The sequence below is a fragment of the Oncorhynchus keta genome, chromosome 19 (assembly GCF_023373465.1).
Source record: "Oncorhynchus keta strain PuntledgeMale-10-30-2019 chromosome 19, Oket_V2, whole genome shotgun sequence".
In the NCBI taxonomy this organism is placed as follows: domain Eukaryota; kingdom Metazoa; phylum Chordata; class Actinopteri; order Salmoniformes; family Salmonidae; genus Oncorhynchus; species Oncorhynchus keta.
Window position 1 is genome coordinate 3,659,324 of NC_068439.1, and position 27,422 is coordinate 3,686,745.

Here is a 27,422-nt window from a genome sequence, read left to right on the forward strand (position 1 = left end):
CAGGCAGGCAGACAGACAGAGAGACAGGCAGACAGACAGAGAGACAGGCAGAGAGACAGGAAGACAGACAGAGAGACAGGCAGAGAGACCGGCAGGCAGACAGACAGAGAGACAGGCAGAGAGACAGGCAGATCGGCAGAGAGGCAGTCAGGCAGTCAGTCAGTCAGGCAGGCAGTCAGGCAGGCAGGCAGTCAGGCAGTCAGGCAGTCAGGCAGTCAGGCAGTCAGGCAGTCAGGCAGTCAGGCAGCAGGCAGGCAGTCAGGCAGTCAGTCAGTCAGTCAGGCAGGCAGTCAGTCAGGCAGTCAGTCAGGCATATGGTTGAGAGAAACTGTGGTTTAGCGCTGTGTGTGTTATTCTTCTTCTTCAGTGTGTGTGTGTGTGTGTGTGTGTGTGTGTGTGTGTGTGTGTGTGTGTGTGTGTGTGTGTGTTTATGTTCAGAATATGTGTGTGTGTGTGTGTGTGTGTGTGTGTTGTGTTCTAGTTCAGATCGTGTAAGTTATCGTTTATGTTCTGCTTGTAAATATGTGTGTGTCCTGCATCTTACCATGGCACTCTGGCTGTGTGCCCACCCAGGTGCTGTTAGGTTGGCATGTTCTCTCTGAGGAACCTCGTAGGACATATCCCTGTTCACAGCTGAACCCCACCACACTGCCCACTGAGAAGTCTTCTCCGAGTCTGATACCGTGGCCTGGGATACCTGGATCCCCACACAGACCAGACGACTCTCCTGGAGAAGGAGGGGCGGAAAGAGAGATAACACACACATATATATATATATATATATATATCTTTTAATTAAACCTTTATTTAACTAAGGAAGTCAGTTAAGAACATTAAGAACATTAAGAACACATTCTTGAAGGGTTAACTGCTTTGTTCAGGGGCAGAAAGATAGTTTGACCTTGTCAGCTCAGGGATTCGATCCAGCCTGTCGGTTACTGTCACCACAATAAATATATATATATATATAATCTGTAGCTCAGTTGGTAGAGCATGGAGCTTGTAACGCCAGGGTAGTGGGTTCGATCCCCGGGACCACCCATACGTAGAATGTATGCACACATGACTGTAAGTCGCTTTGGATAAAAGCGTCAGCTAAATGGCATATATTATTATTTATTATTATTATTAAATATATCTATAAATAAATATAGAAATTGCTTTTAAAGAAGATTAAACATAATCGTCTTGAAAAAAGGTCATAAAATAAAGTAAGTCGCTCTGGATAAGAGCGTCTGCTAAATGACTTAAATGTAAATGTAAATATAGCGCCCGGAAGAGTCTCATAACGCCATTTGGTTATACAGTGCCTTGCGAAATTATTCGGCCCCCTTGAACTTTTCAGGCTTCAAACGTAAAGATATAAAACTGTATTTTTTTGTGAAGAATCAACAACAAGTGGGACACAATCATGAAGGATATTTCAAACTTTTTTAACAAATCAAAAATTATTCATCCCCCTTAAGTTAATACTTTGTAGCGCCACCTTTTGCTGCGATTACAGCTGTAAGTCGCTTGGGGTATGTCTCTATCAGTTTTGCACATCGAGAGACTGACATTTTTTCCCATTCCTCCTTGCAAAACAGCTCGAGCTCAGTGAGGTTGGATGGAGAGCATTTGTGAACAGCAGTTTTCAGTTCTTTCCACAGATTCTCAATTGGATTCAGGTCTGGACTTTGACTTGGCCATTCTAACCCCTGGATATGTTTATTTTTTAACCATTCCAATGTAGATTTTGCTTTATGTTTTGGATCATTGTCTTGTTGGAAGACAAATCTCCGTCCCAGTCTCAGGTCTTTTGCAGACTCCATCAGGTTTTCTTCCAGAATGGTCCTGTATTTGGCTCCATCCATCTTCCCATCAATTTTAACCATCTTCCCTGTCCCTGCTGAAGAAAAGCAGGCCCAAACCATGATGCTGCCACCACCATGTTTGACAGTGGGGATGATGTGTTCAGGGTGATGAGCTGTGTTGCTTTTACGCCAAACTTATCGTTTTGCATTGTTGCCAAAAAGTTCAATTTTGGTTTCATCTGACCAGAGCACCTTCTTCCACATGTTTGGTGTGTCTCCCAGGTGGCTTGTGGCAAACTTTAAACGACACTTTTTATGGATATCTTTAAGAAATGGCTTTCTTCTTGCCACTCTTCCATAAAGGCCAGATTTGTGCAATATACGACTGATTGTTGTCCTATGGACAGAGTCTCCCACTTCAGCTGTAGATCTCTGCAGTTCATCCAGAGTGATCATGGGCCTCTTGGCTGCATCTCTGATCAATCTTCTCATTGTATGAGCTGAAAGTTTAGAGGGACGGCCAGATCTTGGTAGATTTGCAGTGGTCTGATACTCCTTCCATTTCAATATTATCGCTTGCACAGTGCTCCTTGACCTGGTCTATAGGGAATAGGGTGCCATTTGACCTGGTCTATAGGGAATAGGGTGCCATTTGACCTGGTCTATAGGGAATATGGTGCTATTTGACCTGGTCTATAGGGAATATGGTGCTATTTGACCTGGTCTATAGGGAATAGGGTGCGATTTGACCTGGTCTAGGGAATAGGGAGCTATTTGACCTGGTCTACAGGGAATATGGTGCTATTTGACCTGGTCTATAGGGAATAGGGTGCCATTTGACCTGGTCTATAGGGAATATGGTGCCTTTTGACCTGGTCTATAAGGAATATGGTGCCATTTGACCTGGTCTATAGGGAATAGGGTGCCATTTGACCTGGTCTATAGGAAATATGGTGCCATTTGACCTGGTCTATAGGGAATATGGTGCCATTTGACCTGGTCTATAGGGAATAGGGTGCCATTTGACCTGGTCTAGGAATATGGTGCCATTTGACCTGGTCTATAGGGAATAGGGTGCCATTTGACCTGGTCTATATGGAATATGGTGCCATTTGACCTGGTCTATAGGGAATATGGTGCCATTTGACCTGGTCTATAGGGAATATGGTGCTATATGACCTGGTCTAGGAGTATGGTGCCATTTGACCTGGTCTATCGGGAATAGGGTGCCATTTGACCTGGTCTATAGGGAATATGGTGCCATTTGACCTGGTCTATAGGGAATATGGTGCCATTTGACCTGGTCTAGGAATATGGTGCAATTTGACCTGGTCTATCGGGAATAGGGTGCCATTTGACCTGGTCTATAGGGAATATGGTGCCATTTGACCTGGTCTATAGGGAATAGGGTGCTATTTGACCTGGTCTATAGGGAATATGGTGCCATTTGACCTGGTCTATAGGGAATATGGTGCCTTTTGACCTGGTCTATAAGGAATATGGTGCCTTTTGACCTGGTTTATAGGGAATATGGTGCCTTTTGACCTGGTCTATAAGGAATATGGTGCCATTTGACCTGGTCTATAGGGAATAGGGTGCCATTTGACCTGGTCTATAGGAAATATGGTGCCATTTGACCTGGTCTATAGGGAATATGGTGCCATTTGACCTGGTCTATAGGGAATAGGGTGCCATTTGACCTGGTCTAGGAATATGGTGCCATTTGACCTGGTCTATAGGGAATAGGGTGCCATTTGACCTGGTCTATATGGAATATGGTGCCATTTGACCTGGTCTATAGGGAATATGGTGCCATTTGACCTGGTCTATAGGGAATATGGTGCTATATGACCTGGTCTATAGGGAATATGGTGCTATTTGACCTGGTCTATAGGGAATAGGGTGCCATTTGACCTGGTCTATAGGGAATATGGTGCCATTTGACCTGGTCTATAGGGAATAGGGTGCCATTTGACCTGGTCTATAGGGAATATGGTGCTATTTGACCTGGTCTATAGGGAATATGGTGCTATTTGACCTGGTCTATGAATGTGGTGCCATTTGACCTGGTCTAGGAATATGGTGCCATTTGACCTGGTCTATAGGGAATATGGTGCTATTTGACCTGGTCTATAGGGAATAGGGTGCCATTTGACCTGGTCTATAGGGAATAGGGTGCCATTTGACCTGGTCTAGGGAATAGGGTGCCATTTGACCTGGTCTATAGGGAATATGGTGCCATTTGACCTGGTCTATAGGGAATATGGTGCCATTTAACCTGGTCTATAGGGAATAGGGTGCCATTTGACCTGGTCTATAGGGAATAGGGTGCCATTTGACCTGGTCTATAGGGAATAGGGTGCCATTTGACCTGGTCTAGGGAATAGGGTGCTATTTGACCTGGTCTATAGGGAATATGGTGCCATTTGACCTGGTCTATAGGGAATAGGGTGCCATTTGACCTGGTCTAGGGAATAGGGTGCCATTTGACCTGGTCTATAGGGAATAGGGTGCCATTTGACCTGGTCTAAGGAATAGGGTGCCATTTAACCTGGTCTAGGGAATAGGGTGCCATTTGACCTGGTCTATAGGGAATATGGTGCCATTTGACCTGGTCTATAAGGACTATGGTGCCATTTGACCTGGTCTATAGGGGAATATGGTGCCATTTGACCTGGTCTATAGGGAATATGGTGCCATTTGACCTGGTCTAGGAATAGGGTGCCATTTGACCTGGTCTAGGGAATATGGTGCCATTTGACCTGGTCTAGGAATATGGTGCCATTTGACCTGGTCTAGGAATATGGTGCCATTTGACCTGGTCTATAGGGAATAGGGTGTCATTTGACCTGGTCTAGGAATATGGTGCCATTTGACCTGGTCTATAGGGAATATGGTGCCATTTGACCTGGTCTAGGAATATGGTGCCATTTGACCTGGTCTATCGGGAATAGGGTGCCATTTGACCTGGTCTATAGGGAATATGGTGCCATTTGACCTGGTCTATAGGGAATAGGGTGCTATTTGACCTGGTCTATAGGGAATATGGTGCCTTTTGACCTGGTCTATAGGGAATATGGTGCCATTTGACCTGGTCTATAGGGAATAGGGTGCCATTTGACCTGGTCTATAGGAAATAGGGTGCCATTTGACCTGGTCTATAGGGAATATGGTGCCATTTGACCTGGTCTATAGGGAATAGGGTGCCATTTGACCTGGTCTAGGAATATGGTGCCATTTGACCTGGTCTATATGGAATATGGTGCCATTTGACCTGGTCTATAGGGAATATGGTGCCATTTGACCTGGTCTATAGGGAATATGGTGCTATTTGACCTGGTCTATAGGGAATATGGTGCTATTTGACCTGGTCTATAGGGAATAAGGTGCCATTTGACCTGGTCTATAGGGAATATGGTGCCATTTGACCTGGTCTATAGGGAATAGGGTGCCATTTGACAAGGTCTATAGGGAATAGGGTGCCATTTGACAAGGTCTATAGGGAATAGGGTGCCATTTGACCTGGTCTAGGAATATGGTGCCATTTGACCTGGTCGTTAGGGAATATGGTGCCATTTGACCTGGTCTAGGAATATGGTGCCATTTGACCTGGTCTATCGGGAATAGGGTGCCATTTGACCTGGTCTATAGGGAACATGGTGCCATTTGACCTGGTCTATAGGGAATATGGTGCCTTTTGACCTGGTCTATAGGAATATGGTGCCATTTGACCTGGTCTATAAGGAATTTAGTGCCATTTGACCTGGTCTATAGGGAATATGGTGCTATTTGACCTGGTCTATAGGGAATATGGTGCCATTTGACCTGGTCTAGGAATATGGTGACATTTGAACTGGTCTATAGGGAATATGGTGCTATTTGACCTGGTCTATAGGGAATAGGGTGCCATTTGACCTGGTCTATAGGGAATAGGGTGCCATTTGACCTGGTCTATAGGGAATAGGGTGCCATTTGACCTGGTCTAGGGAATAGGGTGCTAGGAATAGGTGCCATTTGACCTGGTCTATAGGGAATATGGTGCCATTTGACCTGGTCTATAGGGAATAGGGTGCCATTTGACCTGGTCTAGGGAATAGGGTGCCATTTGACCTGGTCTATAGGGAATAGGGTGCCATTTGACCTGGTCTAAGGAATAGGGTGCCATTTAACCTGGTCTATAGGGAATAGGGTGCCATTTGACCTGGTCTATAGGGAATAGGGTGCCATTTGACCTGGTCTATAGGGAATATGGTGCCATTTGACCTGGTCTATAAGGAATATGGTGACATTTGACCTGGTCTAGGGAATAGGGTGCCATTTAACCTGGTCTATAGGGAATATGGTGCCATTTGACCTGGTCTATAGGGAATAGGGTGCCATTTGACCTGGTCTATAGGGAATATGGTGCTATTTGACCTGGTCTATAGGGAATATGGTGCCATTTGACCTGGTCTATAAGGAATATGGTGCCATTTGACCTGGTCTAGGGAATAGGGTGCCATTTGACCTGGTCTAGGGAATATGGTGCCATTTGACCTGGTCTAGGAATATGGTGCCATTTGACCTGGTCTAGGAATATGGTGCCATTTGACCTGGTCTATAGGGAATAGGGTGTCATTTGACCTGGTCTAGGAATATGGTGCCATTTGACCTGGTCTATAGGGAATATATGGTCCTTCTGTAGCTCAGTTGGTAGAGCATGGCGCTTGTAACGCCAGGGTAGTGGGTTCGATCCCGGGACCACCCATACGTAGAATGTATGCACACATGACTGTAAGTCGCTTTGGATAAAGCGTCTGCTAAATGGCATATATTATTATTATATTATTATAATATGGTGCCATTTGACCTGGTCTAGGAATATGGTGCCATTTGACCTGGTCTATCGGGAATAGGGTGCCATTTGACCTGGTCTATAGGGAATATGGTGCCATTTGACCTGGTCTATAGGGAATAGGGTGCTATTTGACCTGGTCTATAGGGAATATGGTGCCTTTTGACCTGGTCTATAAGGAATATGGTGCCATTTGACCTTGTCTATAGGGAATAGGGTGCCATTTGACCTGGTCTATAGGAAATAGGGTGCCATTTGACCTGGTCTATAGGGAATATGGTGCCATTTGACCTGGTCTATAGGGAATATGGTGCCATTTGACCTGGTCTAGGAATATGGTGCCATTTGACCTGGTCTATATGGAATATGGTGCCATTTGACCTGGTCTATAGGGAATATGGTGCCATTTGACCTGGTCTATAGGGAATATGGTGCCATTTGACCTGGTCTATAGGGAATATGGTGCTATTTGACCTGGTCTATAGGGAATATGGTGCTATTTGACCTGGTCTATAGGGAATATGGTGCCATTTGACCTGGTCTATAGGGAATAGGGTGCCATTTGACCTGGTCTAGGGAATATGGTGCCATTTGACAAGGTCTATAGGGAATAGGGTGCCATTTGACCTGGTCTATAGGGAATATGGTGCTATTTGACCTGGTCTATAGGGAGTATGGTGCTATTTGACCTGGTCTATAGGGAATATGGTGCCATTTGACCTGGTCTAGGGAATATGGTGCCATTTGACCTGGTCTATAGGGAATATGGTGCTATTTGACCTGGTCTATAGGGAATAGGGTGCCATTTGACCTGGTCTATAGGGAATATGGTGCTATTTGACCTGGTCTATAGGGAATATGGTGCCATTTGACCTGGTCTATATGGAATAGGGTGCCATTTGACCTGGTCTATAGGGAATATGGTGCTATTTGACCTGGTCTATAGGGAATATGGTGCCATTTGACCTGGTCTATATGGTGCCATTTGACCTGGTCTATAGGGAATATGGTGCCATTTGACCTGGTCTATAGGGAATATGGTGCCATTTGACCTGGTCTATAGGAATATGGTGCCTAGGGAATATGGTGCCATTTGACCTGGTCTATAGGGAATAGGGTGCCATTTGACCTGGTCTAGGAATATGGTGCCATTTGACCTGGTCTATAGGGAATATGGTGCTATTTGACCTGGTCTATAGGGAATATGGTGCCATTTGACCTGGTCTATATGGAATATGGTGCCATTTGACCTGGTCTATAGGGAATATGGTGCCATTTGACCTGGTCTATAGGGAATATGGTGCCATTTGACCTGGTCTATAGGGAATATGGTGCCATTTGACCTGGTCTATAGGGAATATGGTGCCATTTGACCTGGTCTAGGGAATATGGTGCCATTTGACCTGGTCTAGGAATATGGTGCCATTTGACCTGGTCTAGGAATATGGTGCCATTTGACCTGGTCTATAGGGAATATGGTGCCATTTGACCTGGTCTAGGAATATGGTGCCATTTGACCTGGTCTATAGGGAATATGGTGCCATTTGACCTGGTCTAGGAATATGGTGCCATTTGACCTGGTCTACCTGGTGCCATTTGACCTGGTCTATAGGGAACATGGTGCCATTTGACCTGGTCTATAGGGAATATGGTGCCTTTTGACCTGGTCTATAAGGAATATGGTGCCATTTGACCTGGTCTATAGGGAATAGGGTGCCATTTGACCTGGTCTATAGGAAATAGGGTGCCATTTGACCTGGTCTATAGGGAATATGGTGCCATTTGACCTGGTCTATAGGGAATAGGGTGCCATTTGACCTGGTCTAGGAATATGGTGCCATTTGACCTGGTCTATATGGAATATGGTGCCATTTGACCTGGTCTATAGGGAATATGGTGCCATTTGACCTGGTCTATAGGGAATATGGTGCTATTTGACCTGGTCTATAGGGAATATGGTGCTATTTGACCTGGTCTATAGGGAATATGGTGCTATTTGACCTGGTCTATAGGGAATATGGTGCCATTTGACCTGGTCTATAGGGAATAGGGTGCCATTTGACCTGGTCTAGGGAATATGGTGCCATTTGACAAGGTCTATAGGGAATAGGGTGCCATTTGACCTGGTCTATAGGGAATATGGTGCTATTTGACCTGGTCTATAGGGAGTATGGTGCTATTTGACCTGGTCTATAGGGAATATGGTGCCATTTGACCTGGTCTAGGAATATGGTGCCATTTGACCTGGTCTATAGGGAATATGGTGCTATTTGACCTGGTCTATAGGGAATAGGGTGCCATTTGACCTGGTCTATAGGGAATATGGTGCTATTGGACCTGGTCTATAGGGAATATGGTGCCATTTGACCTGGTCTATATGGAATAGGGTGCCATTTGACCTGGTCTATAGGGAATATGGTGCTATTTGACCTGGTCTATAGGGAATATGGTGCTATTTGACCTGGTCTATAGGGAATATGGTGCCATTTGACCTGGTCTATAGGGAATAGGGTGCCATTTGACCTGGTCTAGGGAATATGGTGCCATTTGACCTGGTCTAGGAATATGGTGCCATTTGACCTGGTCTAGGAATATGGTGCCATTTGACCTGGTCTATAGGGAATAGGGTGCCATTTGACCTGGTCTAGGAATATGGTGCCATTTGACCTGGTCTATAGGGAATATGGTGCCATTTGACCTGGTCTAGGAATATGGTGCCATTTGACCTGGTCTATCGGGAATAGGGTGCCATTTGACCTGGTCTATAGGGAACATGGTGCCATTTGACCTGGTCTATAGGGAATATGGTGCCTTTTGACCTGGTCTATAAGGAATATGGTGCCATTTGACCTGGTCTATAGGGAATAGGGTGCCATTTGACCTGGTCTATAGGAAATAGGGTGCCATTTGACCTGGTCTATAGGGAATATGGTGCCATTTGACCTGGTCTATAGGGAATAGGGTGCCATTTGACCTGGTCTAGGAATATGGTGCCATTTGACCTGGTCTATAGGGAATAGGGTGCCATTTGACCTGGTCTATATGGAATATGGTGCCATTTGACCTGGTCTATAGGGAATATGGTGCCATTTGACCTGGTCTATAGGGAATATGGTGCTATTTGACCTGGTCTATAGGGAATATGGTGCTATTTGACCTGGTCTATAGGGAATATGGTGCCATTTGACCTGGTCTATAGGGAATAAGGTGCCATTTGACCTGGTCTATAGGGAATATGGTGCCATTTGACCTGGTCTATAGGGAATAGGGTGCCATTTGACAAGGTCTATACGGAATATGGTGCCATTTGACAAGGTCTATAGGGAATAGGGTGCCATTTGACCTGGTCTATAGGGAATATGGTGCTATTTGACCTGGTCTATAGGGAATATGGTGCTATTTGACCTGGTCTATAGGGAATATGGTGCTATTTGACCTGGTCTATAGGGAATATGGTGCCATTTGACCTGGTCTAGGAATATGGTGCCATTTGACCTGGTCTATAGGGAATATGGTGCTATTTGACCTGGTCTATAGGGAATAGGGTGCCATTTGACCTGGTCTATAGGGAATATGGTGCTATTTGACCTGGTCTATAGGGAATATGGTGCCATTTGACCTGGTCTATATGGAATAGGGTGCCATTTGACCTGGTCTATATGGAATATGGTGCTATTTGACCTGGTCTATAGGGAATATGGTGCTATTTGACCTGGTCTATAGGGAATAAGGTGCCATTTGACCTGGTCTATAGGGAATATGGTGCCATTTGACCTGGTCTATAGGGAATATGGTGCCATTTGACCTGGTGTAGGAATATGGTGCATTTTGACCTGGTCTAGGAATATGGTGCCATTTGACCTGGTCTATAGGGAATATGGTGCTATTTGACCTGGTCTACGAATATTGTGCCATTTGACCTGGTCTATAGGGAATAGGGTGCCATTTGACCTGGTCTATAGGGAATAGGGTGCCATTTGACCTGGTCTATAGGGAATATGGTGCCATTTGACCTGGTCTATAGGGAATATGGTGCCATTTGACCTGGTCTAGGAATATGGTGCATTTTGACCTGGTCTAGGAATATGGTGCCATTTGACCTGGTCTATAGGGAATATGGTGCTATTTGACCTGGTCTACGAATATTGTGCCATTTGACCTGGTCTATAGGGAATAGGGTGCCATTTGACCTGGTCTATAGGGAATAGGGTGCCATTTGACCTGGTCTATAGGGAATAGGGTGCCATTTGACCTGGTCTATAGGGAACAGGGTGCCATTTGACCTGGTCTATAGGGAATAGGGTGCCATTTGACCTGGTCTATAGGGAATATGGTGCCATTTGACCTGGTCTATAGGAATATGGTGCCATTTGATCTGGTCTATAGGGAATAGGGTGCTATTTGACCTGGTCTATATGGAATATGGTGCCATTTGACCTGGTCTATAGGGAATATGGTGCCATTTGACCTGGTCTATAGGGAATATGGTGCTATTTGACCTGGTCTATAGGGAATATGGTGCTATTTGACCTGGTCTATAGGGAATAAGGTGCCATTTGACCTGGTCTATAGGGAATATGGTGCCATTTGACCTGGTCTATAGGGAATAGGGTGCCATTTGACAAGGTCTATAGGGAATAGGGTGCCATTTGACAAGGTCTATAGGGAATAGGGTGCCATTTGACCTGGTCTATAGGGAATATGGTGCTATTTGACCTGGTCTATAGGGAGTATGGTGCTATTTGACCTGGTCTATAGGGAGTATGGTGCTATTTGACCTGGTCTATAGGGAATATGGTGCCATTTGACCTGGTCTAGGAATATGGTGCCATTTGACCTGGTCTATAGGGAATAGGGTGCCATTTGACAAGGTCTATAGGGAATATGGTGCTATTTGACCTGGTCTATAGGGAATATGGTGCCATTTGACCTGGTCTATATGGAATAGGGTGCCATTTGACCTGGTCTATAGGGAATATGGTGCTATTTGACCTGGTCTATAGGGAATATGGTGCTATTTGACCTGGTCTATAGGGAATATGGTGCCATTTGACCTGGTCTATAGGGAATAGGGTGCCATTTGACCTGGTCTAGGGAATATGGTGCCATTTGACCTGGTCTAGGAATATGGTGCCATTTGACCTGGTCTAGGAATATGGTGCCATTTGACCTGGTCTATAGGGAATAGGGTGCCATTTGACCTGGTCTAGGAATATGGTGCCATTTGACCTGGTCTATAGGGAATATGGTGCCATTTGACCTGGTCTAGGAATATGGTGCCATTTGACCTGGTCTATCGGGAATAGGGTGCCATTTGACCTGGTCTATAGGGAACATGGTGCCATTTGACCTGGTCTATAGGGAATATGGTGCCTTTTGACCTGGTCTATAAGGAATATGGTGCCATTTGACCTGGTCTATAGGGAATAGGGTGCCATTTGACCTGGTCTATAGGAAATAGGGTGCCATTTGACCTGGTCTATAGGGAATATGGTGCCATTAGACCTGGTCTATAGGGAATAGGGTGCCATTTGACCTGGTCTAGGAATATGGTGCCATTTGACCTGGTCTATAGGGAATAGGGTGCCATTTGACCTGGTCTATATGGAATATGGTGCCATTTGACCTGGTCTATAGGGAATATGGTGCCATTTGACCTGGTCTATAGGGAATATGGTGCTATTTGACCTGGTCTATAGGGAATATGGTGCTATTTGACCTGGTCTATAGGGAATAAGGTGCCATTTGACCTGGTCTATAGGGAATAAGGTGCCATTTGACCTGGTCTATAGGGAATATGGTGCCATTTGACCTGGTCTATAGGGAATAGGGTGCCATTTGACAAGGTCTATAGGGAATAGGGTGCCATTTGACCTGGTCTATAGGGAATATGGTGCTATTTGACCTGGTCTATAGGGAATATGGTGCTATTTGACCTGGTCTATAGGGAATATGGTGCTATTTGACCTGGTCTATAGGGAATATGGAGCCATTTGACCTGGTCTAGGAATATGGTGCCATTTGACCTGGTCTATAGGGAATATGGTGCTATTTGACCTGGTCTATAGGGAATAGGGTGCCATTTGACCTGGTCTATAGGGAATATGGTGCTATTTGACCTGGTCTATAGGGAATATGGTGCCATTTGACCTGGTCTATATGGAATAGGGTGCCATTTGACCTGGTCTATAGGGAATATGGTGCTATTTGACCTGGTCTATAGGGAATATGGTGCTATTTGACCTGGTCTATAGGGAATAAGGTGCCATTTGACCTGGTCTATAGGGAATATGGTGCCATTTGACCTGGTCTATAGGGAATATGGTGCCATTTGACCTGGTCTAGGAATATGGTGCATTTTGACCTGGTCTAGGAATATGGTGCCATTTGACCTGGTCTATAGGGAATATGGTGCTATTTGACCTGGTCTACGAATATTGTGCCATTTGACCTGGTCTATAGGGAATAGGGTGCCATTTGACCTGGTCTATAGGGAATAGGGTGCCATTTGACCTGGTCTATAGGGAATAGGGTGCCATTTGACCTGGTCTATAGGGAACAGGGTGCCATTTGACCTGGTCTATAGGGAATATGGTGCCATTTGACCTGGTCTATAGGGAATATGGTGCCATTTGACCTGGTCTATAGGGAATAGGGTGCCATTTGACCTGGTCTATGGAATATGGTGCCATTTGACCTGGTCTAGGATTATGGTGCCATTTGACCTGGTCTAGGAATATGGTGCCATTTGACCTGGTCTATAGGGAATAGGGTGCCATTTGACCTGGTCTAGGGAATATGGTGCCATTTGACCTGGTCTATAGGGAATATGGTGCCATTTGACCTGGTCTATAGGGAATAGGGTGCTATTTGACCTGGTCTAGGGAATATGGTGCCATTTGACCTGGTCTAGGAATATGGTGCCATTTGACCTGGTCTATAGGGAATATGGTGCATTTGACCTGGTCTATAGGGAATAGGGTGCCATTTGACCTGGTCTATAGGGAATATGGTGCATTTGACCTGGTCTATAGGGAATATGGTGCCATTTGACCTGGTCTAGGGAATATGGTGCCATTTGACCTGGTCTATAGGGAATATGGTGCCATTTGACCTGGTCTAGGGAATATGGTGCCATTTGACCTGGTCTAGGAATATGGTGCCATTTGACCTGGTCTATAGGGAATATGGTGCCATTTGATCTGGTCTATAGGGAATAGGGTGCTATTTGACCTGGTCTATAGGGAATATGGTGCCTTTTGACCTGGTCTATAAGGAATATGGTGCCATTTGACCTGGTCTATAGGGAATAGGGTGCCATTTGACCTGGTCTATAGGGAATATGGTGCCATTTGACCTGGTCTATAGGGAATAGGGTGCCATTTGACCTGGTCTATAGGGAATAGGGTGCCATTTGACCTGGTCTATAGGGAATAGGGTGCCATTTGACCTGGTCTAGGGAATATGGTGCTATTTGACCTGGTCTATAGGGAATATGGTGCCATTTGACCTGGTCTATAGGGAATATGGTGCTATTTGACCTGGTCTAGGGAATATGGTGCCATTTGACCTGGTCTAGGAATATGGTGCCATTTGACCTGGTCTATAGGGAATATGGTGCTATTTGACCTGGTCTATAGGGAATAGGGTGCCATTTGACCTGGTCTATAGGGAATATGGTGCTATTTGACCTGGTCTATAGGGAATATTGTGCCATTTGACCTGGTCTATATGGAATAGGGTGCCATTTGACCTGGTCTATAGGGAATATGGTGCTATTTGACCTGGTCTATAGGGAATATGGTGCTATTTGACCTGGTCTATAGGGAATATGGTGCCATTTGACCTGGTCTATAGGGAATATGGTGCCATTTGACCTGGTCTATAGGGAATATGGTGCCATTTGACCTGGTCTAGGAATATGGTGCCATTTGACCTGGTCTAGGAATATGGTGCCATTTGACCTGGTCTATAGGGAATATGGTGCTATTTGACCTGGTCTACGAATATTGTGCCATTTGACCTGGTCTATAGGGAATAGGGTGCCATTTGACCTGGTCTATAGGGAATAGGGTGCCATTTGACCTGGTCTATAGGGAATAGGGTGCCATTTGACCTGGTCTATAGGGAATAGGGTGCCATTTGACCTGGTCTATAGGGAATATGGTGCCATTTGACCTGGTCTATAGGGAATAGGGTGCCATTTGACCTGGTCTATAGGGAATAGGGTGCCATTTGACCTGGTCTAGGGAATATGGTGCCATTTGACCTGGTCTAGGATTATGGTGCCATTTGACCTGGTCTAGGAATATGGTGCCATTTGACCTGGTCTATAGGAAATAGGGTGCCATTTGACCTGGTCTAGGAATATGGTGCCATTTGACCTGGTCTATAGGGAATATGGTGCCATTTGATCTGGTCTATAGGGAATAGGGTGCTATTTGACCTGGTCTATAGGGAATATGGTGCCATTTGACCTGGTCTATAGGGAATATGGTGCCATTTGACCTGGTCTATAGGGAATATGGTGCCATTTGACCTGGTCTAGGAATATGGTGCCATTTGACCTGGTCTAGGAATATGGTGCCATTTGACCTGGTCTATAGGGAATATGGTGCTATTTGACCTGGTCTAGGGAATATGGTGCCATTTGACCTGGTCTATAGGGAATAGGGTGCCATTTGACCTGGTCTATAGGGAATATGGTGCCATTTGACCTGGTCTATAGGGAATATGGTGCCATTTGACCTGGTCTATAGGGAATAGGGTGCCATTTGACCTGGTCTATAGGGAATAGGGTGCCATTTGACCTGGTCTATAGGGAATAGGGTGCCATTTGACCTGGTCTAGGGAATATGGTGCTATTTGACCTGGTCTATAGGGAATATGGTGCCATTTGACCTGGTCTATAGGGAATAGGGTGCTATTTGACCTGGTCTAGGGAATATGGTGCCATTTGACCTGGTCTAGGAATATGGTGCCATTTGACCTGGTCTATAGGGAATAGGGTGCCATTTGACCTGGTCTAGGGAATATGGTGCCATTTGACCTGGTCTATAGGGAATATGGTGCCATTTGACCTGGTCTAGGAATATGGTGCCATTTGACCTGGTCTATCGGGGAATAGGGTGCCATTTGACCTGGTCTATAGGGAATATGGTGCCATTTGACCTGGTCTATAGGGAATAGGGTGCTATTTGACCTGGTCTGTAGGGAATATGGTGCCATTTGACCTGGTCTATAGGGAATATGGTGCCATTTGACCTGGTCTATAGGGAATATGGTGCCATTTGACCTGGTCTATAGGGAATATGGTGCCATTTGACCTGGTCTATAAGGAATATGGTGCCATTTGACCTGGTCTATAGGGAATAGGGTGCCATTTGACCTGGTCTATAGGAAATATGGTGCCATTTGACCTGGTCTATAGGGAATAGGGTGCCATTTGACCTGGTCTATAGGGAATATGGTGCCATTTGACCTGGTCTATAGGGAATAGGGTGCCATTTGACCTGGTCTATAGGGAATAGGGTGCCATTTGACCTGGTCTATAGGGAATATGGTGCTATTTGACCTGGTCTATAGGGAATATGGTGCCATTTGACCTGGTCTAGGAATATGGTGCCATTTGACCTGGTCTATAGGGAATAGGGTGCCATTTGACCTGGTCTATAGGGAATATGGTGCCATTTGACCTGGTCTAGGGAATAGGGTGCCATTTGACCTGGTCTAGGGAATAGGGTGCCATTTGACCTGGTCTATAGGGAATATGGTGCCATTTGACCTGGTCTATAGGGAATATGGTGCCATTTGACCTGGTCTATAGGGAATAGGGTGCCATTTGACCTGGTCTATAGGGAATAGGGTGCCATTTGACCTGGTCTATAGGGAATAGGGTGCTATTTGACCTGGTCTATAGGGAATATGGTGCCATTTGACCTGGTCTATAGGGAATATGGTGCTATTTGACCTGGTCTATAGGGAATATGGTGCCATTTGACCTGGTCTATAGGGAATATGGTGCCATTTGACCTGGTCTATAGGGAATAGGGTGCCATTTGACCTGGTCTATAGGGAATATGGTGCCATTTGACCTGGTCTATAGGGAATATGGTGCCATTTGACCTGGTCTATAGGGAATATGGTGCCATTTGACCTGGTCTATAGGGAATAGGGTGCCATTTGACCTGGTCTATAGGGAATAGGGTGCCATTTGACCTGGTCTATAGGGAATATGGTGCTATTTGACCTGGTCTATAGGGAATATGGTGCCATTTGACCTGGTCTAGGAATATGGTGCCATTTGACCTGGTCTATAGGGAATAGGGTGCCATTTGACCTGGTCTATAGGGAATATGGTGCCATTTGACCTGGTCTAGGGAATAGGGTGCCATTTGACCTGGTCTAGGGAATAGGGTGCCATTTGACCTGGTCTATAGGGAATATGGTGCTATTTGACCTGGTCTATAGGGAATATGGTGCCATTTGACCTGGTCTATAGGGAATATGGTGCTATTTGACCTGGTCTATAGGGAATAGGGTGCCATTTGACCTGGTCTATAGGGAATAGGGTGCTATTTGACCTGGTCTATAGGGAATATGGTGCCATTTGACCTGGTCTATAGGGAATAGGTGCCATTTGACCTGGTCTATAGGGAATATGGTGCCATTTGACCTGGTCTATAGGGAATATGGTGCCATTTGACCTGGTCTATAGGGAATATGGTGCTATTTGACCTGGTCTATGGAATATGGTGCCATTTGACCTGGTCTATAGGAATAGGGTGCTATTTGACCTGGTCTATAGGGAATATGGTGCCATTTGACCTGGTCTATAGGGAATAGGGTGCCATTTGACCTGGTCTATAGGGAATATGGTGCCATTTGACCTGGTCTATAGGGAATATGGTGCCATTTGACCTGGTCTATAGGGAATATGGTGCTATTTGACCTGGTCTATGGAATAGGGTGCCATTTGACCTGGTCTATAGGAATAGGGTGCTATTTGACCTGGTCTATAGGGAATATGGTGCCATTTGACCTGGTCTATAGGGAATAGGGTGCCATTTGACCTGGTCTATAGGGAATATGGTGCCATTTGACCTGGTCTATAGGGAATATGGTGCCATTTGACCTGGTCTATAGGGAATAGGGTGCCATTTGACCTGGTCTATAGGGAATATGGTGCCATTTGACCTGGTCTATAGGGAATATGGTGCTATTTGACCTGGTCTATAGGGAATATGGTGCCATTTGACCTGGTCTGTAGGGAATATGGTGCCATTTGACCTGGTCTATAGGGAATATGGTGCCATTTGACCTGGTCTATAGGGAATATGGTGCTATTTGACCTGGTTTATAGGGAATATGGTGCTATTTGACCTGGTCTATAGGGAATATGGTGCCATTTGACCTGGTCTATAGGGAATATGGTGCTATTTGACCTGGTCTATAGGGAATATGGTGCCATTTGACCTGGTCTATAGGGAATAGGGTGCTATTTGACCTGGTCTAGGGAATAGGGTGCCATTTGACCTGGTCTATAAGGAATAGGGTGCTATTTGACCTGGTCTATAGGGAATATGGTGCCATTTGACCTGGTCTATAGCGAATAGGGTGCCATTTGACCTGGTCTATAGGGAATATGGTGCCATTTGACCTGGTCTATAGGGAATATGGTGCTATTTGACCTGGTCTATAGGGAATATGGTGCCATTTGACCTGGTCTATAGGGAATATGGCGCTATTTGACCTGGTCTATAGGGAATATGGTGCCATTTGACCTGGTCTATAGGGAATAGGGTGCTATTTGACCTGGTCTAGGGAATAGGGTGCCATTTGACCTGGTCTATAAGGAATATGGTGCCATTTGACCTGGTCTATAGGGAATATGGTGCCATTTGACCTGGTCTATAGGGAATAGGGTGCCATTTGACCTGGTCTATAGGAATATGGTGCCATTTGACCTGGTCTATAGGGAATAGGGTGCTATTTGACCTGGTCTAGGGAATAGGGTGCCATTTGACCTGGTCTATAAGGAATAGGGTGCCATTTGACCTGGTCTATAGGGAATATGGTGCCATTTGACCTGGTCTATAGGGAACAGGGTGCCATTTGACCTGGTCTATAGGGAATATGGTGCCATTTGACCTGATCTATAGGGAATATGGTTCCATTTGACCTGGTCTATAGCGAATAGGGTGCCATTTGACCTGGTCTATAGGGAATATGGTGCCATTTGACCTGATCTATAGGGAATATGGTGCCATTTGACCTGGTCTATAGGGAATATGGTGCTATTTGACCTGGTCTATAGGGAATATGGTGCCATTTGACCTGGTCTATAGGGAATATGGCTCTATTTGTCCTGGTCTATAGGGAATATGGTGCCATTTGACCTGGTCTATAGGGAATATGGTGCTATTTGACCTGGTCTATAGGGAATATGGTGCTATTTGACCTGGTCTATAGGGAATATGGTGCCATTTGACCTGGTCTATAGGGAATAGGGTGCCATTTGACCTGGTCTAGGGAATATGGTGCCATTTGACCTGGTCTAGGAATATGGTGCCATTTGACCTGGTCTAGGAATATGGTGCCATTTGACCTGGTCTATAGGGAATAGGGTGCCATTTGACCTGGTCTAGGAATATGGTGCCATTTGACCTGGTCTATAGGGAATATGGTGCCATTTGACCTGGTCTAGGAATATGGTGCCATTTGACCTGGTCTATCGGGAATAGGGTGCCATTTGACCTGGTCTATAGGGAACATGGTGCCATTTGACCTGGTCTATAGGGAATATGGTGCCATTTGACCTGGTCTATAGGGAATATGGTGCCATTTGACCTGGTCTATAGGGAATAGGGTGCCATTTGACCTGGTCTATAGGAAATAGGGTGCCATTTGACCTGGTCTATAGGGAATATGGTGCCATTTGACCTGGTCTATAGGGAATAGGGTGCCATTTGACCTAGTCTAGGAATATGGTGCCATTTGACCTGGTCTATAGGGAATAGGGTGCCATTTGACCTGGTCTATATGGAATATGGTGCCATTTGACCTGGTCTATAGGGAATATGGTGCCATTTGACCTGGTCTATAGGGAATATGGTGCCATTTGACCTGGTCTATAGGGAATATGGTGCTATTTGACCTGGTCTATAGGGAATAAGGTGCCATTTGACCTGGTCTATAGGGAATAAGGTGCCATTTGACCTGGTCTATAGGGAATATGGTGCCATTTGACCTGGTCTATAGGGAATAGGGTGCCATTTGACAAGGTCTATACGGAATAGGGTGCCATTTGACAAGGTCTATAGGGAATAGGGTGCCATTTGACCTGGTCTATAGGGAATATGGTGCTATTTGACCTGGTCTATAGGGAATATGGTGCCATTTGACCTGGTCTATAGGGAATATGGTGCTATTTGACCTGGTCTATAGGGAATATGGAGCCATTTGACCTGGTCTAGGAATATGGTGCCATTTGACCTGGTCTATAGGGAATATGGTGCTATTTGACCTGGTCTATAGGGAATAGGGTGCCATTTGACCTGGTCTATAGGGAATATGGTGCTATTTGACCTGGTCTATAGGGAATATGGTGCCATTTGACCTGGTCTATATGGAATATGGTGCCATTTGACCTGGTCTATATGGAATATGGTGCTATTTGACCTGGTCTATAGGGAATATGGTGCTATTTGACCTGGTCTATAGGGAATAAGGTGCCATTTGACCTGGTCTATAGGGAATATGGTGCCATTTGACCTGGTCTATAGGGAATATGGTGCCATTTGACCTGGTCTAGGAATATGGTGCATTTTGACCTGGTCTAGGAATATGGTGCCATTTGACCTGGTCTATAGGGAATATGGTGCTATTTGACCTGGTCTACGAATATTGTGCCATTTGACCTGGTCTATAGGGAATAGGGTGCCATTTGACCTGGTCTATAGGGAATATGGTGCCATTTGACCTGGTCTATAGGGAATATGGTGCCATTTGACCTGGTCTATAGGGAATATGGTGCCATTTGACCTGGTCTAGGAATATGGTGCATTTTGACCTGGTCTAGGAATATGGTGCCATTTGACCTGGTCTATAGGAATATGGTGAATATTTGACCTGGTCTACGAATATTGTGCCATTTGACCTGGTCTATAGGGAATAGGGTGCCATTTGACCTGGTCTATAGGGAATAGGGTGCCATTTGACCTGGTCTATAGGGAATAGGGTGCCATTTGACCTGGTCTATAGGGAACAGGGTGCCATTTGACCTGGTCTATAGGGAATAGGGTGCCATTTGACCTGGTCTATAGGGAATATGGTGCCATTTGACCTGGTCTATAGGGAATATGGTGCCATTTGATCTGGTCTATAGGGAATAGGGTGCTATTTGACCTGGTCTATATGGAATATGGTGCCATTTGACCTGGTCTATAGGGAATATGGTGCCATTTGACCTGGTCTATAGGGAATATGGTGCTATTTGACCTGGTCTATAGGGAATATGGTGCTATTTGACCTGGTCTATAGGGAATAAGGTGCCATTTGACCTGGTCTATAGGGAATATGGTGCCATTTGACCTGGTCTATAGGGAATAGGGTGCCATTTGACCTGGTCTATAGGGAATAGGGTGCCATTTGACAAGGTCTATAGGGAATAGGGTGCCATTTGACCTGGTCTATAGGGAATATGGTGCTATTTGACCTGGTCTATAGGGAGTATGGTGCTATTTGACCTGGTCTATAGGGAATATGGTGCCATTTGACCTGGTCTAGGGAATATGGTGCCATTTGACCTGGTCTATAGGGAATATGGTGCTATTTGACCTGGTCTATAGGGAATATGGTGCCATTTGACCTGGTCTATAGGGAATATGGTGCTATTTGACCTGGTCTATAGGGAATATGGTGCCATTTGACCTGGTCTATATGGAATAGGGTGCCATTTGACCTGGTCTATAGGGAATATGGTGCTATTTGACCTGGTCTATAGGGAATATGGTGCTATTTGACCTGGTCTATAGGGAATATGGTGCCATTTGACCTGGTCTATAGGGAATAGGGTGCCATTTGACCTGGTCTAGGGAATATGGTGCCATTTGACCTGGTCTAGGAATATGGTGCCATTTGACCTGGTCTAGGAATATGGTGCCATTTGAGCTGGTCTATAGGGAATAGGGTGCCATTTGACCTGGTCTAGGAATATGGTGCCATTTGACCTGGTCTATAGGGAATATGGTGCCATTTGACCTGGTCTAGGAATATGGTGCCATTTGACCTGGTCTATAGGGAATAGGGTGCCATTTGACCTGGTCTATAGGAAATAGGGTGCCATTTGACCTGGTCTATAGGGAATATGGTGCCATTAGACCTGGTCTATAGGGAATAGGGTGCCATTTGACCTGGTCTAGGAATATGGTGCCATTTGACCTGGTCTATAGGGAATAGGGTGCCATTTGACCTGGTCTATATGGAATATGGTGCCATTTGACCTGGTCTATAGGGAATATGGTGCCATTTGACCTGGTCTATAGGGAATATGGTGCATTTGACCTGGTCTATAGGGAATATGGTGCTATTTGACCTGGTCTATAGGGAATATGGTGCCATTTGACCTGGTCTATAGGGAATAGAATATGGTGCCATTTGACCTGGTCTAGGGAATATGGTGCCATTTGACCTGGTCTAGGAATATGGTGCCATTTGACCTGGTCTAGGAATATGGTGCCATTTGAGCTGGTCTATAGGGAATAGGGTGCCATTTGACCTGGTCTAGGAATATGGTGCCATTTGACCTGGTCTATAGGGAATATGGTGCCATTTGACCTGGTCTAGGAATATGGTGCCATTTGACCTGGTCTATCGGGAATAGGGTGCCATTTGACCTGGTCTATAGGGAACATGGTGCCATTTGACCTGGTCTATAGGGAATATGGTGCCTTTTGACCTGGTCTATAGGGAATATGGTGCCATTTGACCTGGTCTATAGGGAATAGGGTGCCATTTGACCTGGTCTATAGGAAATAGGGTGCCATTTGACCTGGTCTATAGGGAATATGGTGCCATTAGACCTGGTCTATAGGGAATAGGGTGCCATTTGACCTGGTCTAGGAATATGGTGCCATTTGACCTGGTCTATAGGGAATAGGGTGCCATTTGACCTGGTCTATATGGAATATGGTGCCATTTGACCTGGTCTATAGGGAATATGGTGCCATTTGACCTGGTCTATAGGGAATATGGTGCTATTTGACCTGGTCTATAGGGAATATGGTGCTATTTGACCTGGTCTATAGGGAATAAGGTGCCATTTGACCTGGTCTATAGGGAATAAGGTGCCATTTGACCTGGTCTATAGGGAATATGGTGCCATTTGACCTGGTCTATAGGGAATAGGGTGCTATTTGACCTGGTCTATAGGGAATAAGGTGCCATTTGACCTGGTCTATAGGGAATAAGGTGCCATTTGACCTGGTCTATAGGGAATATGGTGCCATTTGACCTGGTCTATAGGGAATAGGGTGCCATTTGACAAGGTCTATACGGAATAGGGTGCCATTTGACAAGGTCTATAGGGAATAGGGTGCCATTTGACCTGGTCTATAGGGAATATGGTGCTATTTGACCTGGTCTATAGGGAATATGGTGCTATTTGACCTGGTCTATAGGGAATATGGTGCTATTTGACCTGGTCTATAGGGAATATGGAGCCATTTGACCTGGTCTAGGAATATGGTGCCATTTGACCTGGTCTATAGGGAATATGGTGCTATTTGACCTGGTCTATAGGGAATAGGGTGCCATTTGACCTGGTCTATAGGGAATATGGTGCTATTTGACCTGGTCTATAGGGAATATGGTGCCATTTGACCTGGTCTATATGGAATAGGGTGCCATTTGACCTGGTCTATATGGAATATGGTGCTATTTGACCTGGTCTATAGGGAATATGGTGCTATTTGACCTGGTCTATAGGGAATAAGGTGCCATTTGACCTGGTCTATAGGGAATATGGTGCCATTTGACCTGGTCTATAGGGAATATGGTGCCATTTGACCTGGTCTAGGAATATGGTGCATTTTGACCTGGTCTAGGAATATGGTGCCATTTGACCTGGTCTATAGGGAATATGGTGCCATTTGACCTGGTCTACGAATATTGTGCCATTTGACCTGGTCTATAGGGAATAGGGTGCCATTTGACCTGGTCTATAGGGAATAGGGTGCCATTTGACCTGGTCTATAGGGAATATGGTGCCATTTGACCTGGTCTATAGGGAATATGGTGCCATTTGACCTGGTCTAGGAATATGGTGCATTTTGACCTGGTCTAGGAATATGGTGCCATTTGACCTGGTCTATAGGGAATATGGTGCTATTTGACCTGGTCTACGAATATTGTGCCATTTGACCTGGTCTATAGGGAATAGGGTGCCATTTGACCTGGTCTATAGGGAATAGGGTGCCATTTGACCTGGTCTATAGGGAATAGGGTGCCATTTGACCTGGTCTATAGGGAACAGGGTGCCATTTGACCTGGTCTATAGGGAATAGGGTGCCATTTGACCTGGTCTATAGGGAATATGGTGCCATTTGACCTGGTCTATAGGGAATATGGTGCCATTTGATCTGGTCTATAGGGAATAGGGTGCTATTTGACCTGGTCTATATGGAATATGGTGCCATTTGACCTGGTCTATAGGGAATATGGTGCCATTTGACCTGGTCTATAGGGAATATGGTGCTATTTGACCTGGTCTATAGGGAATATGGTGCTATTTGACCTGGTCTATAGGGAATAAGGTGCCATTTGACCTGGTCTATAGGGAATATGGTGCCATTTGACCTGGTCTATAGGGAATAGGGTGCCATTTGACAAGGTCTATAGGGAATAGGGTGCCATTTGACAAGGTCTATAGGGAATAGGGTGCCATTTGACCTGGTCTATAGGGAATATGGTGCTATTTGACCTGGTCTATAGGGAGTATGGTGCTATTTGACCTGGTCTATAGGGAATATGGTGCCATTTGACCTGGTCTAGGAATATGGTGCCATTTGACCTGGTCTATAGGGAATATGGTGCTATTTGACCTGGTCTATAGGGAATAGGGTGCCATTTGACCTGGTCTATAGGGAATATGGTGCTATTTGACCTGGTCTATAGGGAATATGGTGCCATTTGACCTGGTCTATATGGAATAGGGTGCCATTTGACCTGGTCTATAGGGAATAGGGTGCTATTTGACCTGGTCTATATGGAATATGGTGCCATTTGACCTGGTCTATAGGGAATATGGTGCCATTTGACCTGGTCTATAGGGAATATGGTGCTATTTGACCTGGTCTATAGGGAATATGGTGCTATTTGACCTGGTCTATAGGGAATAAGGTGCCATTTGACCTGGTCTATAGGGAATATGGTGCCATTTGACCTGGTCTATAGGGAATAGGGTGCCATTTGACAAGGTCTATACGGAATAGGGTGCCATTTGACAAGGTCTATAGGGAATAGGGTGCCATTTGACCTGGTCTATAGGGAATATGGTGCTATTTGACCTGGTCTATAGGGAGTATGGTGCTATTTGACCTGGTCTATAGGGAATATGGTGCCATTTGACCTGGTCTAGGAATATGGTGCCATTTGACCTGGTCTATAGGGAATATGGTGCTATTTGACCTGGTCTATAGGGAATAGGGTGCCATTTGACCTGGTCTATAGGGAATATGGTGCTATTTGACCTGGTCTATAGGGAATATGGTGCCATTTGACCTGGTCTATATGGAATAGGGTGCCATTTGACCTGGTCTATAGGGAATATGGTGCTATTTGACCTGGTCTATAGGGAATATGGTGCTATTTGACCTGGTCTATAGGGAATATGGTGCCATTTGACCTGGTCTATAGGGAATAGGGTGCCATTTGACCTGGTCTAGGAATATGGTGCCATTTGACCTGGTCTAGGAATATGGTGCCATTTGACCTGGTCTAGGAATATGGTGCCATTTGAGCTGGTCTATAGGGAATAGGGTGCCATTTGACCTGGTCTAGGAATATGGTGCCATTTGACCTGGTCTATAGGGAATATGGTGCCATTTGACCTGGTCTAGGAATATGGTGCCATTTGACCTGGTCTATAGGGAATAGGGTGCCATTTGACCTGGTCTATAGGAAATAGGGTGCCATTTGACCTGGTCTATAGGGAATATGGTGCCATTAGACCTGGTCTATAGGGAATATGGTGCCATTTGACCTGGTCTAGGAATATGGTGCCATTTGACCTGGTCTATAGGGAATAGGGTGCCATTTGACCTGGTCTATATGGAATATGGTGCCATTTGACCTGGTCTATAGGGAATATGGTGCCATTTGACCTGGTCTATAGGGAATATGGTGCTATTTGACCTGGTCTATAGGGAATATGGTGCTATTTGACCTGGTCTATAGGGAATATGGTGCCATTTGACCTGGTCTATAGGGAATAGGGTGCCATTTGACCTGGTCTAGGGAATATGGTGCCATTTGACCTGGTCTAGGAATATGGTGCCATTTGACCTGGTCTAGGAATATGGTGCCATTTGAGCTGGTCTATAGGGAATAGGGTGCCATTTGACCTGGTCTAGGAATATGGTGCCATTTGACCTGGTCTATAGGGAATATGGTGCCATTTGACCTGGTCTAGGAATATGGTGCCATTTGACCTGGTCTATCGGGAATAGGGTGCCATTTGACCTGGTCTATAGGGAACATGGTGCCATTTGACCTGGTCTATAGGGAATATGGTGCCTTTTGACCTGGTCTATAGGAATATGGTGCCATTTGACCTGGTCTATAGGGAATAGGGTGCCATTTGACCTGGTCTATAGGAAATAGGGTGCCATTTGACCTGGTCTATAGGGAATATGGTGCCATTAGACCTGGTCTATAGGGAATAGGGTGCCATTTGACCTGGTCTAGGAATATGGTGCCATTTGACCTGGTCTATAGGGAATAGGGTGCCATTTGACCTGGTCTATATGGAATATGGTGCCATTTGACCTGGTCTATAGGGAATATGGTGCCATTTGACCTGGTCTATAGGGAATATGGTGCTATTTGACCTGGTCTATAGGGAATATGGTGCTATTTGACCTGGTCTATAGGGAATAAGGTGCCATTTGACCTGGTCTATAGGGAATAAGGTGCCATTTGACCTGGTCTATAGGGAATATGGTGCCATTTGACCTGGTCTATAGGGAATAGGGTGCTATTTGACCTGGTCTATAGGGAATAAGGTGCCATTTGACCTGGTCTATAGGGAATAAGGTGCCATTTGACCTGGTCTATAGGGAATATGGTGCCATTTGACCTGGTCTATAGGGAATAGGGTGCCATTTGACAAGGTCTATACGGAATAGGGTGCCATTTGACAAGGTCTATAGGGAATATGGTGCCATTTGACCTGGTCTATAGGGAATATGGTGCTATTTGACCTGGTCTATAGGGAATATGGTGCTATTTGACCTGGTCTATAGGGAATATGGTGCTATTTGACCTGGTCTATAGGGAATATGGAGCCATTTGACCTGGTCTAGGAATATGGTGCCATTTGACCTGGTCTATAGGGAATATGGTGCTATTTGACCTGGTCTATAGGGAATAGGGTGCCATTTGACCTGGTCTATAGGGAATATGGTGCCATTTGACCTGGTCTATAGGGAATATGGTGCCATTTGACCTGGTCTAGGAATATGGTGCATTTTGACCTGGTCTAGGAATATGGTGCCATTTGACCTGGTCTATAGGGA

At 45.3% G+C, this 27,422-nt stretch overlaps 1 protein-coding gene across 1 annotated transcript in view; it reads right to left on the minus strand.

The window, feature by feature from the left end:
* The window catches only part of LOC118378371 (CUB and sushi domain-containing protein 1-like), a 926,375-nt gene that overhangs the window by 73,333 nt on the left and 825,620 nt on the right, over window positions 1-27,422 (minus strand). The window contains 1 exon segment of the mRNA XM_052471760.1: window positions 545-727. Coding sequence (XP_052327720.1) covers window positions 545-727 — 183 coding nt within the window.